Below are 14,098 nucleotides of genomic sequence, written 5' to 3' on the forward strand. Positions count from 1 at the left end.
AAAATTAACAGAGTCTGCCCACCCAGAAAGCCCTCTATTTAAACCTAAAAACTGATTGACGAGACATGCCAAGGATGTCTATCCTCCCTCCCATCTTCATGACTAGAATTGCGTGTTGAAGCATCAACACGCACCGTTCGATTCCACCAATGGCTGACATCGTTAGCATTCGCTGTCAGGTCATGTGACACACCGATGATATACGACTATTGCAACCTCCTGTTTTTCTCTCATTGGATGTGTTAATTTCCTGACCATACAGGGGGAGGGAATAAAACTAAAGACCGTTTTTTTAATGCTATCTTTCGGTTTTGTTAAGATTTATTGACTAAAACATAATAAAAATTAAGGTCATAATAATTATCTGAAAAAGTAATAAATTGCGTTTCCTATCTCTGTTTTTTTTTCAAGGATTTTTTTCCAATTATAATAATATATCTCGGTTTAGACCTGAAAAAGCTAACCTTCTTTTGCTTAAAATTTATTATAAAAAGAAATATACGTGTATTTATATACTGTAAATATTTAGGCCTGCTACCATTTCAATTCTATCAAAAAAAAAGGGTGTGGAAATGGAAATAAGAACGTAACACTATTAGTTTGGAGCTTTCTATAATATATAACAAACCGTGTATTTTTTCGTCTAGATTTGCACCGAGGAAAAAAATATATTGGAATTTTTTTTTATGACCAAACAGGATTAACTTTGAAAACTCATTTTTGCCTCTCGCTAGATATCTGCCCGATGTTAACGTAGCTAAGAGAAATTCGAGTCTAATCTAATATAATGCGCGCCTTATAACATGCCAATAAATCGTCAAATTAACATTAAATGATGATCTTCAATTGGAATTTTGTAAATTTTTATATTTAAATATTATATCATAAATGTAATATTTCTCATAAATAGCAGTGTAAATAGTGATTACGTAAGAAATTAGGAGACAATAGTATAATTTTAATTAATATTATTATATTCTATAACATAAATTCTAATTTTTCTTTGATATTGGATTTAACACAAGTTTTCGGTATAAAATTGATACAGTTTTCATTAGAAACTGGAGATAATTCCGTTTTTAGGCCTATTTGAGACCTCTTAACCGTTATCATTCATTCAAAAAGAAACTGTTGTACATTTTAGCTTGAGACAATGATAAACTTCAAGCGTTACACAGATTTAGGGGGCAAATCAACCGTTAAAAATATCTCGACCGACATAACAAGTCATTGCCTAATGGTGATCGAGTCACGAGAGATGCCATATTTGCAGAGGTCGTAGGTATTTGGCCCAACAACATCAATCAATCATTTATTTCACATCCGTTTTGGTAGAGAGGTAGCCTAGTTATTACATAATTAAATCTATCAGATAACCCAAAGATTTATCACTAAACCGTATTTTCTGCTGCATGAATCCTTTAAGTGACATCGCTCGAGACCATTCCACTATTTTGTGTTCCAAGTAGTATTTTAAACTTACAATATATTTTTGGGGGGGGAAAATATTAACCTTAATTCAGCTTGGGTGTAAATTAAGAAAACACCGTGAGGACATGTAAAATTTTCTGTAATACTATATGGATCTAGGCCTGTTTTATCAGTAAAATCGATTTAAAAAATTAATTTTTTCTCCTACGTACTAAAAATAAAACTTTTTAAATTAACCAAACTATATCTGTAAAATTTGATATCAGAAGTATTAGAAAAAAAAAATCTTATTTTCGTCCTTTATTGAAATCCTAATTTAAATTTGTTAGCTGTCTTGTACGACTTCTCGTGCTGCATTGTAGAATATTTGATGGATTATAAGTAAATTTTCGACATAAGAAGCTTAGAAATCCAATGATATAGTGAAATTCGATGATTAAATGAATTCGCAATTAATTTTCCCTTTTTTTTCTTTATTGATAATTGAAACTGATTTGAAATAATAAATAATGGGATAACATTTGTCTTTCAAAATCAAACGATTGATGAAAAAATTAAAATCAATATTTATTTATATTTTACAGTATTTAAATTTCTCAAAAAAAAAATTTAAATCTGTAAAATATAAAGTGTTTTAACAGTTTTTTTTATTGAGTAAAGTGTTAATAATCCAACAGACAAAAGAAAAATCCGCATTTATATTGTGAAATTAAATGAGTCTAACAAGAATTAAAAACCTGTGAATGCGTCTAGTAATTTTTAACCGATCATTTATTTAAAACTCATCAAGAAGATTATACTTAGAGAAAAAAATTTTAAGTGAAAAAAACAGATTAAGAACAGCTTTAGAAAAAAGAAGGGGGCGGAAAAAAAACCTCTTTTGTCAATTGAACTTGTAGATGCGAAGAACCTGTTAACTGCATGGAAATAAACTCGTTTGTGTCCCGCTGAGGGCTTGATGTGCATTTGGGGGATACAATTTACGATCTTTTGCCAGTTATCTCGCACTGAACATTGTCAGATGTCTGTCACTTACGTTAGTGGTTAACTAACTGACAAAGAATGTGGTATTTAAGAGGCATCGCTAATGACTGTTAAATAACATTTATAAACAACTACTGAGTAACCTATAATATGAAGATGTCTAGATAGCGTTTAATAACACGATAATACAATTTTGCACCTATATTATTATTATTATTTTATGTAAGGTTTTTAAAATCCGATTTACTTAATTACGGATTTATTATTACACCGGTATTAACTAGATAAACATCAGTTTAGATCCCCCGTTTTTCTATTAGAAATTTAATTTATTAAAACTAGAGGGCAGCACGTTTTTTTTAATTGCTTATTGCATTTTTTCATTCTCCTCCCCTCTTTTGTAAATTGAAAAAAATATATAAAAAATGAAATTTATTGAATTCAATTAAAAATACAATAAACTTTATTTAAATAGTTTTATGTAATTATTTACAGGATTTATTGAAGTTGGAAAAAATAAAATCATTTGAAATTTATGCTAATTAATTCGATCTACTCGGATACATTCTATACCTATATAAAATCAGTTATCATTGTTAGGAGCAGGGAGGTAGTTGTTAAACAAATTCTTCTTAGATAAGAACTGTATGTGTCCTTTTTTTTCTTCGTGTTAATGTGTAGTTTCGTCGAATCTTTACATCTCGTAAAATATTCCGAAGTGCTGCTAAATCGTCTTCATTACATGGTATATAGAAGTTTTTACGTCAACAATCATCTGCCTAGAATATAGATAACGACCAAAGTAGTTTAATGAGAATGATTTCCTCTCATTGTTCACGTTTCACTTTGATGTTTTTACATTGCGTGCGATGCATATATTGACAGCAAGATACATAGCAATAGTCATTTGTAATTAAAATTTATATAGCATCGTCGTCAGTGTACAGAGATACGATGAATGTTTATAATTAACATTTTGGAAACCGTGTTAGGGTGTTATGGAACCTGGATACGTTTCTTGGAATTTCAACTATGGATCGTTTTATGGTAAGATTTATTTCCCCTTTCCTGTTTATGGAGAATTTGAAGTATGAATTATTATCGATACGAGATTAATGTTGCATTGAAGTAACGAGGGAATGTTTTTATTATAATGAGTTATTTATGGCTCTGTTTATATGCTCTGTTTTACGCAAAGTTTTTTCATTCACAGAATTTCTATAATAGGCTATAACCCGTGTTATTATTTGTTTGTTTTCAAACAATAATTCTCACTAAAACAACCTGTACAAGTTTTAATAGCTTGATAGAAAAATTAAATATATAATATGATTTGAAAACCTTGGTGTTCATTAATAATAATAATAATAAAAATCATATTTTGTGAACTTTTTTCCCGATTAAAATACTAAGGTTATTCATATAAACGAAGATAATAAACTAGATTATGCTCAATTTGTACGCCATCCCCATCTCTAGTTGTAAGTAAATTAAAATACATCAAATAAAACTCCCCAAATCCCACAGAGACGGTCGAGTCTCAGGGGACATATCAGTTTAGTAGTACTTAATAATAAAGAAGTGAATATGCAGGTCCTGTTTCTATCCCATTATATCGACCATACAATTATTTTCCCATTAACCATGTTTGTAAAATATTGTCTCTTCTTGTCTAGCGAATAATTTTTGTCAACTTGCTAATTTTTTTTACATAGATTCTTTTTTAATAAAACACTCGTTACTTGTTATTGATGTCAATGCCGTTATTTTTAACATATTAATTTTACACGCAGCTTCTATCGGAAGCTATTGCTGATATAATTAACGTACTGGAAGAATATGTTTTACAAACAATAAAATTTATTTTATTTGCATATATAGATGTTGCTGTTAGTAAGAGTTTTGCAATTGATAAATATTTGTATTTATATTTTATAAATTTTTATTATTATCATTTTATATAACATCTATTGCAGAGTATGTCAATGTATATTAAACAACACTTAGGTAGTTACTCTAAAGAAAAATTCCAGTATTTTTCTCACAATTATACTTTTATATTGATTTTATTATTGAAGATATACATAAAATTTTAATTGCAGTTATTTTCTCGAACTAATGTATTTTTTTTTTCTTTTTTAAGCCGCTCCAGCGCCGCCTCCAAGGAAACAACGGAGAGAGAGGACGACTTTTACAAGGGCCCAACTAGATGTTTTGGAAGCTCTGTTCAGCAAAACCCGTTATCCAGATATCTTCATGAGGGAAGAAGTGGCATTAAAGATTAACTTGCCAGAATCTAGAGTCCAGGTGAGAAGACATTTCCTCCGCCCTTTTTCAGATTGATTGTGGATTAAATAGATACTCAATCAACGTCCGCAGATTATATCTTTGTCAGAATAGAACATTATTGCGAACAGGCTTCTTTAAGAACCAAATGGAATTTCTAAGAAATTTGATATTTGAAATGGAATATTACAATATGTAAATTGAAGCTGAGAGTTTTTCTTACCCATATGAAACTTCATAGAATTTAAGTTAGGATAGATATATTTTTTTAAAGATATCTCGCTTCGGATAGTCTAGTGTAACTAGTTTATCCAATAATTCTCGATTTTCTTAATTTTTTTCCTAAAGAATATTACTGTTATTATTATTCCCACATTCTTAAGTCGTACTTTTGTGGATGGAAGAAATGTTTAACAAAAAAAAAAATTCTGTCATTTCGATATTTTTTAAATTTTTGGTTAAAATCCGTAATCGATTTCTCACGTTACTTTCCCGGATTGGCTACAGAATTGAAATTACTATTGCAATCTGTTTCTGTCCTCCCACATTCAATTATAATTGCAATTAAAACTAGATTTATTTTTAACAGGTGGGTTTATTATTTCCACCAGAAACATAATTTGTATTTAACAGACGTTTAAATTTACTAAACAAATGTTAAATTCTTAGGCCTTTCAGTTTATTGAAAATGTACTGTACAGTACCACGAAATTTATATACAATACGAAAAAAAATTATTTTTATTTATATAAAAGTTTCAGACTATGTTCAGTCATTCATTCAGACAATGCTATTGTGATTAGCAATATGAATAGGAGATTTAATCATACAAGATATTCTAAACCGGAAGCAAAGATTTGTATAATATGAAGAGTAAATAAAGTAATCTTCTCAAAGTTGCGAATAAGCTGCGTTATATACACACAGATAATCACAATATTGTCTCGAGTGAATGTATAGTTTAACGGAAAATAATAAAAAAATTTCGGTAACTCTAATACTTAACAGAATATCTTTAAAGATATCAAAATAAATAATTTTCTCGACATAAAAGAAGCAAATGCCGATAGCCTCTAACAAAATCTTAATATTACGTAGGCCTAGAGATCTAATTCCTATAGAATTGTATAGAAAATGGCAAATCGGTTATTTCAAGGACAATTCACAAATTGTTACATAAACAGAGAAAAAATTTTACGAAACAAAATTAATCCTCTTCCCCCCCTCTTAGAGATTAAATTGAAATTTCAGTTTTTCACATACATTACCAGAGATATTTTAATTATAATCGTAGATAAACCGAATAATAAATAATTCATCACTTCTATTTTAATATAAGTCATTTCCTAACTTTTTCTTTTAATTCTATACATTTTTTTTAATAAAATTAAAATTTTTCTGTTAGAGAATTAAATCTAAAAATAAAAGCAAGAAAAATTTAAAAAATTCTCCTACTGGTATTAACATTTTTTTCTAACAGATGTTCTTCAGTTTGTCAATAATTAATGTCCGAATGAGGAGTTTTAGGTGATGTGTTCACCTTCTATATCCGCTCCCGAACGATGGTTAATTACACATTTTAGCATTTCGATCAATCGCTAGACTTTGGATTAAAGATATGAAATGTAGGGTGAATAAAAGTATTAAAGCATTTCCGGTTATTTGATATTATGATAGGTAACACTCCCGCTTGTGTCGTCCCAATCTGAGGCCTTCTTTCCCTGAAAGAGCCGTAGAAGGGACATTTCAATTTTTATTCGTTTCTATTAAACTCGAACCGTTCTACCTGGGGCAAAAATACTCCGCCTGGAGGTCAGGTGTCTTTTTTGGTATGATCTCTGTCAAAAGTAGGCCTACTTACTTTTTCTGATTGTTTTATCGCAAATCTTTCTCGTAACTTAATGTTGCTAAACCAAAATAAGATTTCTAATTCGATAGAGAATTTAATCGGGTTTCTATATTAAGTTTTCTCTACCGTAGAGCGTAGACTTAATTTCTCTTCCTGCGATTTCGGAATGGTTAATTTGTTCCTCCCGTAATTCTACAATCGTACAAAGAGACGTGGATTAATGTTTTAATCAACGAAAATCCGGATATTTACATAAATAGTTTAGAAGATTAAATACTAGATAAATTTTTAAAACAATTATAAGATGTTGGATTTCTCTAATATATTTGAACATATTTAAAACAAATGATATATTTTAAATCAAGAAGCATCATTCTAATTCTTCGGGAAGATGATAAATGACTTAATTAGCCTTTTTTTTTTTTTAAATGTTTTTTTATACAAAAGATATTTTAACTTTATCATGAGAATTATATTACATTAATTGCCAGGTATTCATATTTCTGTACAAAAAGGAATTTTATTAGCAGATTTGATATTTCGTGTATATTTAATTTCGTTTCTATTAATTTCATCATTTAATTTCGTTTGTATTATATGAGAAAGAATAAGGAATAGGCTCGTATGATGATAACTTTTCAACTTTCTAAATATAAATAGGCCTTGATTATTTTATATATTCGTAGTGTATAAATTTATCTCCCAATTTAATAAAATATTGTTTAAAAATGGAAAATAATTGATTTTAATTTTGTTATTTTTTTCAGACTTTTTAATTTAAAAAAATTCAGAAATTTCGGTACAGAGAGATATTAACTAAAACTAGATTAGGATTTATAGTAAAATATTCAATTTCTAATTTATAAATTACAGTTATAAAGTGCTTTATTTAGTTTTTTTCTTTTATTTTTACGAAATGCCAAAGCTATTTTCTATTTAAACAATATGGCATTCTTTTGATTTGACTGGTTAAAGTTATTTTAACAGGAATAAAAACATTTTGAAAACTTAAAATGGAGGTGTATAAGTTTAGATTTCAGAACAGTGTGAAACACAATTCGAATTGAAATAAAAATAAGATGGGAATTTTTTTAAAGATAAGTGAGAAGAAAATGTTTTATAGTATATTTTAAAAATATATATATATCAATTTAATCTTTATAAAATTTTCTTTTTCTTTCTGCGAATTTTTTCTTATAGTTTAAGCCTTTTAATAAATCTTCTTCCATTTTTCTAATTTGTTGTTTTTCGTTTTTATAAATTATTTTTCTAATTTGAGAAAAAAGTTCATTAATTACATTATTTGTTTTGTTTTTTTAAATGACATTTCAAAAGATTTAATTTCTTTCTCATTGTCTAAATTCTCTAATGTTAAGTTAAAAGTTAAACTCGTAGAAATTGCTTTTATAAAAAAATCTCTCTTAAAGTAAGCAAAATGCCTGAATTATTATTGAAATTCTAAAATTTTTATAATACTCGACGACAAAAGAAGATATATTTTTAAAGTCTGGTATAATAAAACTTTTAATAGTGAGGCCCATTAATCGGAAATGCGTCTAGACGTAATTGATTATGGAGTCTGATTGATTTTTCTTGCATTGACAACTAAGAAGTGAATGCCATAAATGCGGGTTAATTTTTTATTTGATGTATGTATTAAAACACCCAAAGGAGCATTTTGTTAATGATTTATATGTTTTAAGTTTGTTTAGTATCGGATTATGAGGCCTGTTTGTGATCTTCCTCGTTAAACCACATTTTTTTCCATCTCGTATCAGAAAAATATCTGAATTTTTTTTGTTCTTTTAAAGATATGTAGGCCTATATAAAATGACTCCTTTTTAAATTTAAACTTAAACATAAATTTAAGGAAATTTATAAGACAAATCTAGTTAATGGTTTTTAATCTTAACATATTTCTATTAAAGATTTCTTAAGTTATTTATAAGTGGAATAACATTAAGTACCAGTCGTGACTATTAAATCAGAGCAACATTATTAGCTCAAATTTAAATATTAATTGTGTTAGTTATTATTAAAATTTAAAGGATATTTATGAATTAACTTATGCAACTTGGATATTGTATTATTTTTAATGAAACTATATTGATTTTCTTCCACAAACATTTATTGAAAATAAGAGAGATTTTTAAGATGGCGTTTTTGTTTTCAGGTTTCAATTTTGTTTCAAAACTCCGAGAAAAATTGATTATCTTTATATCGAGATAGCATCTTAGATCCAATCTCTAAATAAATTCATCATTCCTAAGATTTTTTCCTGTGTTAAAACTAGGCCTAATCATATTTCTTTTGAATAATATGAATAAATCGATAGGCCTAATTTCAAAACAGAATAATCCCTACTTTTGCATCACTTGTAGCTTCCGCTAAATTAAAAATTTAACAGAAAACTAACAAAACTCTTCCACATCATGAATTCATTAGACGAAATTCAAATATTTTTCTGACTTCTTTTTTCTGCATTTTGTGTCAGATTTCAGTAGAGTAGGTTAATAATCAATATTGCTCTTAAGCTTATTAAAAATACAATTTATCTTTCCGAATTCTATGATGATGTAGAATGTCTTCATCATTTTACGTTAAGCAAGTAAATATATAAGCGTAGCAATATTTTTGAAAAAATGAAATAGAAATTCAGGAGGAAACATCATTGGATTTCTTATTTGAAAGTTTTTCTATATATTAGAAAGATATATTTGCTTTTATTTATTTTTCGTATTATAATAAACAGAATAAAAAGAAAAAGAATCGAAAACACTCAGATTTTTCTAGAATATACTTGAAAAATCCGGAATCTATTCTCATTAAATTTTACCCCCATCCGATTTCAATACTATTAAATTTATCTAATCCACAAACTAATAGAGATTTGTTTTATATCATCAAAAACCTAATAATACATTCTAATTATTTGTTTTAATATGGCTTAAAATTACTCTATTGACTTTTCTATTATATAAATACAGTTTCTGTCGCGACTTTGTTTTTCTTCTTTAAAAATGTAAATTAAATTCATGGTGTTTTATATTTAAAACATTAATATATGGTAAAGTTTAAATCAATAAAAAATGATCATAAAATATCGAATCAATTCTTTTTCCTTCAGTGGCTTAAGTTTTTTGCGTAGTCAATGATCGTTGTAAACTGTAAATCGGTTTCAGTTCTAAGAGTAAATAAAAAAAAATATTTTCTTTTAAGTAATTAGAAGAATATCCACAATTCGTTATATTGAAATAATAGAAAGTTTCTTTTCTTTTTTTCTTTAAAAAATTTTACACAATTCTTGTAATACCAATTACTTTATGCTCATTGTTTCAATGAGCATAAAGTAATTGTTGCATATAAAGAGATTCCATTCAAGTTGTTATACACAGTTTTGAAAGAAATAAAATTCTTGTAATACCAATTACTTTATGCTCATTGTTTCAATGAGCATAAAGTAACAATTACTTTATGCTCATTGAAACAATGAGCATAAAGTAATTGTTGCATATAAAGAGATTCCATTCAAGTTGTTATACACAGTTTTGAAAGAAATAAAATTTCGGTGAAGAACAAAAAGAGATGTCCACTATACTTTTAAACAATGTTATTTTAAGAGATTTCTTAATACTTTAATTTGACTCGTTTTTATTTTAACAGGTTTGGTTTAAGAATCGTAGAGCAAAGTGTCGCCAGCAACAGCAGCAGCAAAATGGAGGAGCGAGTAAAACACGACCAAAGAAATCCAAAAGTCCTCAAACTACCAGTTCACCGCCAACAACCCGCGAATCTCCGTACAAACCACCTCAACCTCTATCAACTTCGCCTTCGGTGTCGTCAGTTAACACCAGCTCTATTTGGAGTCCCGCAGCAATCACACCTGTGTCCGATTTGATGTCCGGCAGCAGCTGTATGCAGCGTGCTTCGTATCAGATGACCAATAACACCCCTTCGACACCAAGTTGCTATAGCCAGACCTATCCACCGACAGCCTATTACGGAAACATGGACTACCTACCTCCTTCCATGACGCACGCTCAGTTGAGCGTCACCACCATGTCTTCGACTTTGAATCAAATGGGTTCGCCAACAATGACTTCCCATATGAGTCCTGTGGGTTTACCATCTCAAACTCTTACGTCTAGAACACCTCCGATGAACGGAGGTCTTCCTCCAACAGACTGTCTCGAATATAACACGGAAAAACCAGCTTGGAAATTCCAAATGTTGTGAAAGAGTTCCTTTTAGTGTGTCAACGCTCAACACGGCCATAATTCGGAGATGCTGTTGCTATCGGAATATCCCTTTTTCCTGAAGGCGATGAAGTGTCCAACCAGCAAATCACACAGTATATACCGAAAATAAGCCCACAGCAGTCATTTATATCATATCCCTTGTAAATAGTACAAAGTGTTGTCTTTTAGTAGCAGTTGGTATGTTAGTGAAACAGGGTATTCGAGGTTATCAACACCATGCGGATGTTGGTCATAAGCACTTTCCCGGTTCCCACTCATTTTTTATTTTATTTTTTCTGGGAGATTACATTTTAAACTTCTGTTTTTCCACTTTAAATTGCTGATGTTTGGAAAATTTTATTTAATTTTTAAAGTAAGTTTTATTGAAAGATTGTAAAGTGATATAGATAGTATATATAATTCCTAAATCCGCCTCCGAGAGTACTGAATATGGTGTACTGTTGATGTGGAAAGCTACGCGTAAGAAAGTATTCAGATAACATTACCAACTTTGTCGTCAAAATTGCATGTGTATAACCGTCGAAATAAAAACATGGGATTATGAAAATGGTGTTCTCACTTTAATCTTTCAAAAACTTCTCAGTTCTCTACTAGAATTTTTATCATCTTTTCACCATGTGATCTAAGTAGAAAACACATAACTACAATTCGTTCATGCAAATGATAAACCTGAAATTTCAAGCTAATAATATAAGAACTTATGACTTTCTTTACATTGAATTCAAATCTAAAATATTGATTTTTAAATTAATAACAAAATATTAGTTTTTTTTTTTCTTTTTGTATTTAATTTACTGAAAAATTTTAGTAAAATGTCATTACTCCAAGAGTTTTTTTTCAATAGAAAAAGATCATTTTAGACAAGATTATTATTTAAATCTGATATTATATAACAAAGTGAAAACTTCTGTAATTAATAGAGAGTTCATTTAGCTAAAATTCGGAGCGAACATATAACACCTGGTGCATTTATTTTCTTTCCTCGGTACAGTTTTTTCGAAAGGAAGAACTATTCAATTAACCAAATGGAAATACTTCAGACATTTTTTTTATAAGAAAACTTCTTAAAATTGTTTTATATAAACAGCAGAGAAATGGGCAAAAATCTTCAATAGAATCTTAAAACGAAAAAGTAAGTTATTTGTCTGGAAATCCCGGTTGATTCGTGAGTGGAAATGCAATCGTCTGATTAAATGGGGCAGATGGAGAGTTGCAGAACACAACCTTAATCCAACCTAGCTGCAGTCGAGCAGTTTTCGTGTTTATTCAGAACAATAGTAAGACTTGACAAAGGTTTCTCCCACCCTTAAAATTTTTATTTTTAGTGTTTAAAAAGTTTTATGGATTAATTGAATGTATTCATATTATAATTTAGTTAGGTTTGTTCTATAAATAATACATTTTTCAGAGAAATAATATAACGTTCAGAAAAGAGAAAAATGTTTAGAGATTTAATAAAGATTTTTATATTTATTTTATTAAAATTATTTCATAAATAACTTCTCCCAATTCAAAGCGAATTTATAATTGTGTATAATATCACTTATATATATATCGCCATAAGTTTTTTATTTTAAGAAATTAAAAATAAATACTTTATAAACGGTTTTAGAAATGGGATGTTTGTTTCCTTCCTCCATCTAACTGCTACTAAATAAGAATTTTAAGTTAAGTTCGAACTAAATAATGGTGAAAAATGACATCACTACGTTTAATGTGTGTACAATTAATATAAGAAAAATTATAATACGCTCGTGTTGAATTTATAGATCCAGTACGGAAGTAAAGTTACATTAAATATTGACATGCATAAATTTACGAGTAGATACTGAAAGATTACAGGCGTAGAAAGAGATATAACATAAGCAAAGGTGTTCAAATGATAAAAATTCGCTGAATTAATCATTCAGTCCCTAAACAAAATGAATTTCTAATTGCAAGAATATATAACTAAATCTCTATGATTTCATATTGAGACAATATATATATATATATTACTTCACTTATTACTTGTTGGAAGAATAGATTTATTCGATGAAAAATGTTAGCAAATCTAATTAAATATTAACCAAAATATATATATTATTTTCTAGAAGCTAATATTCTAAAAATCTCTCTAATAGCAATATTTATAAACTAAGATGAATGAAAAAAGTTGAGAAACAAATTCTTTAATATTTAGATACTATTTTACATTTTCACCACTAAATATGCGTTTGTGACTAAAATTTTTGTGATTAAATTATAATTGAAACATTTTATAAGAGATAAATCTAATAGGTAATATGTTAATTATCTCCCTTTACTTGTGTATATATATATATATATGAAAAAACAACTTTCTTTTAATAAAAGATGGTTGAATGATTTAAAATATCATTGCCTATTTTTAAGTATATTTTTATTGTAAAAAAATATTAAAAAATAAACTAAAACAAATTTATAAAAGTTAAAAGCTGTTATACTTACATAAAATTAGCAACTGAGATAAAATTTCTTAAATAATTTATATTCTTATTTTCTTCCATTTTATAAAATACTAAATGAGATTTATAATTTTATATTCATTTACACAAAAATTCATTATTTGAATCTACTAATATAAAATTAATCATTTCAGTTTCAGTAAGTAAATCATTTATCATCATGTTTAGCCCTTCGTTAAATAAATTATAATAATTAACGAAAGGATTAAAAGTTATTTTAGAATTTCTGAAAATGCAAGAACTTGGCAGAGAAAAATTCTGTAAGACATAGTAACAGAAAAAAAAAAAGTGGATGAAATATGCTTTGAGATTTCTCAATCATTACAGGTGCATTAGTTAATAAAATATTATTATTTTGAATATTAAATATTTTTATGTTCAGGGCCGTTGAGGGGGGACACTTGGGGGCTCATAGTGATTCCTACATAGGTAAATTAATGTTATTTTTACTAGATAAGATCTTTAAAACTGCTTTTTATTAATTAATATTCTACTCATTTCAATTATTTAAAAAAAGGGGACTCGCTCTTCACCAGCTCCATACGTCCCTGACTTTGCTAATAATGTTATTGTTTAGATTTCGAAATGTCAGTGGTTCAATTAATAATTCGGGTAATTTATTTAATGAATTTTTAAATTGTAAGAACGAACATAATTAACAAAGCAATTAATTCTCTTCCAATGTATAAATTAGAATAAACATTTAAAAATATATTATTTACAGCATACAATGCATAAATTTCAAGATAATTTAAAAGCTGCACCGAAATTTTCTATGCACTTAAACGTTTTCATTCTAAAAA

General features: G+C 28.0%; 1 protein-coding gene across 5 annotated transcripts in view; it reads left to right on the plus strand.

Moving 5' to 3' along the window:
- LOC111621153 (homeobox protein OTX2-A-like) overlaps positions 1-11,356 on the plus strand; it is a 37,836-nt gene extending 26,480 nt beyond the window's left edge. For 4 of the 5 annotated variants that reach the window (XM_023363216.1, XM_023363215.1, XM_023363218.1 and 1 more), the window contains 2 exons: positions 4,559-4,722; positions 10,214-11,356. In XM_023363216.1, coding sequence (XP_023218984.1) covers positions 4,559-4,722; positions 10,214-10,786 — 737 coding nt within the window. In that variant the 3' untranslated portion in view covers positions 10,787-11,356. Of the gene's footprint in view, positions 1-3,005; positions 3,463-4,558; positions 4,723-10,213 lie in introns of those variants that run through there. The other variant, XM_023363219.1, reaches the window with a different exon arrangement.
- The last annotated feature ends 2,742 nt before the right edge of the window (positions 11,357-14,098 follow it).

This window comes from Centruroides sculpturatus, unplaced genomic scaffold (genome assembly GCF_000671375.1).
Source record: "Centruroides sculpturatus isolate CEXI.00-Female unplaced genomic scaffold, Cexi_2.0 scaffold171, whole genome shotgun sequence".
NCBI lineage: Eukaryota > Metazoa > Arthropoda > Arachnida > Scorpiones > Buthidae > Centruroides > Centruroides sculpturatus.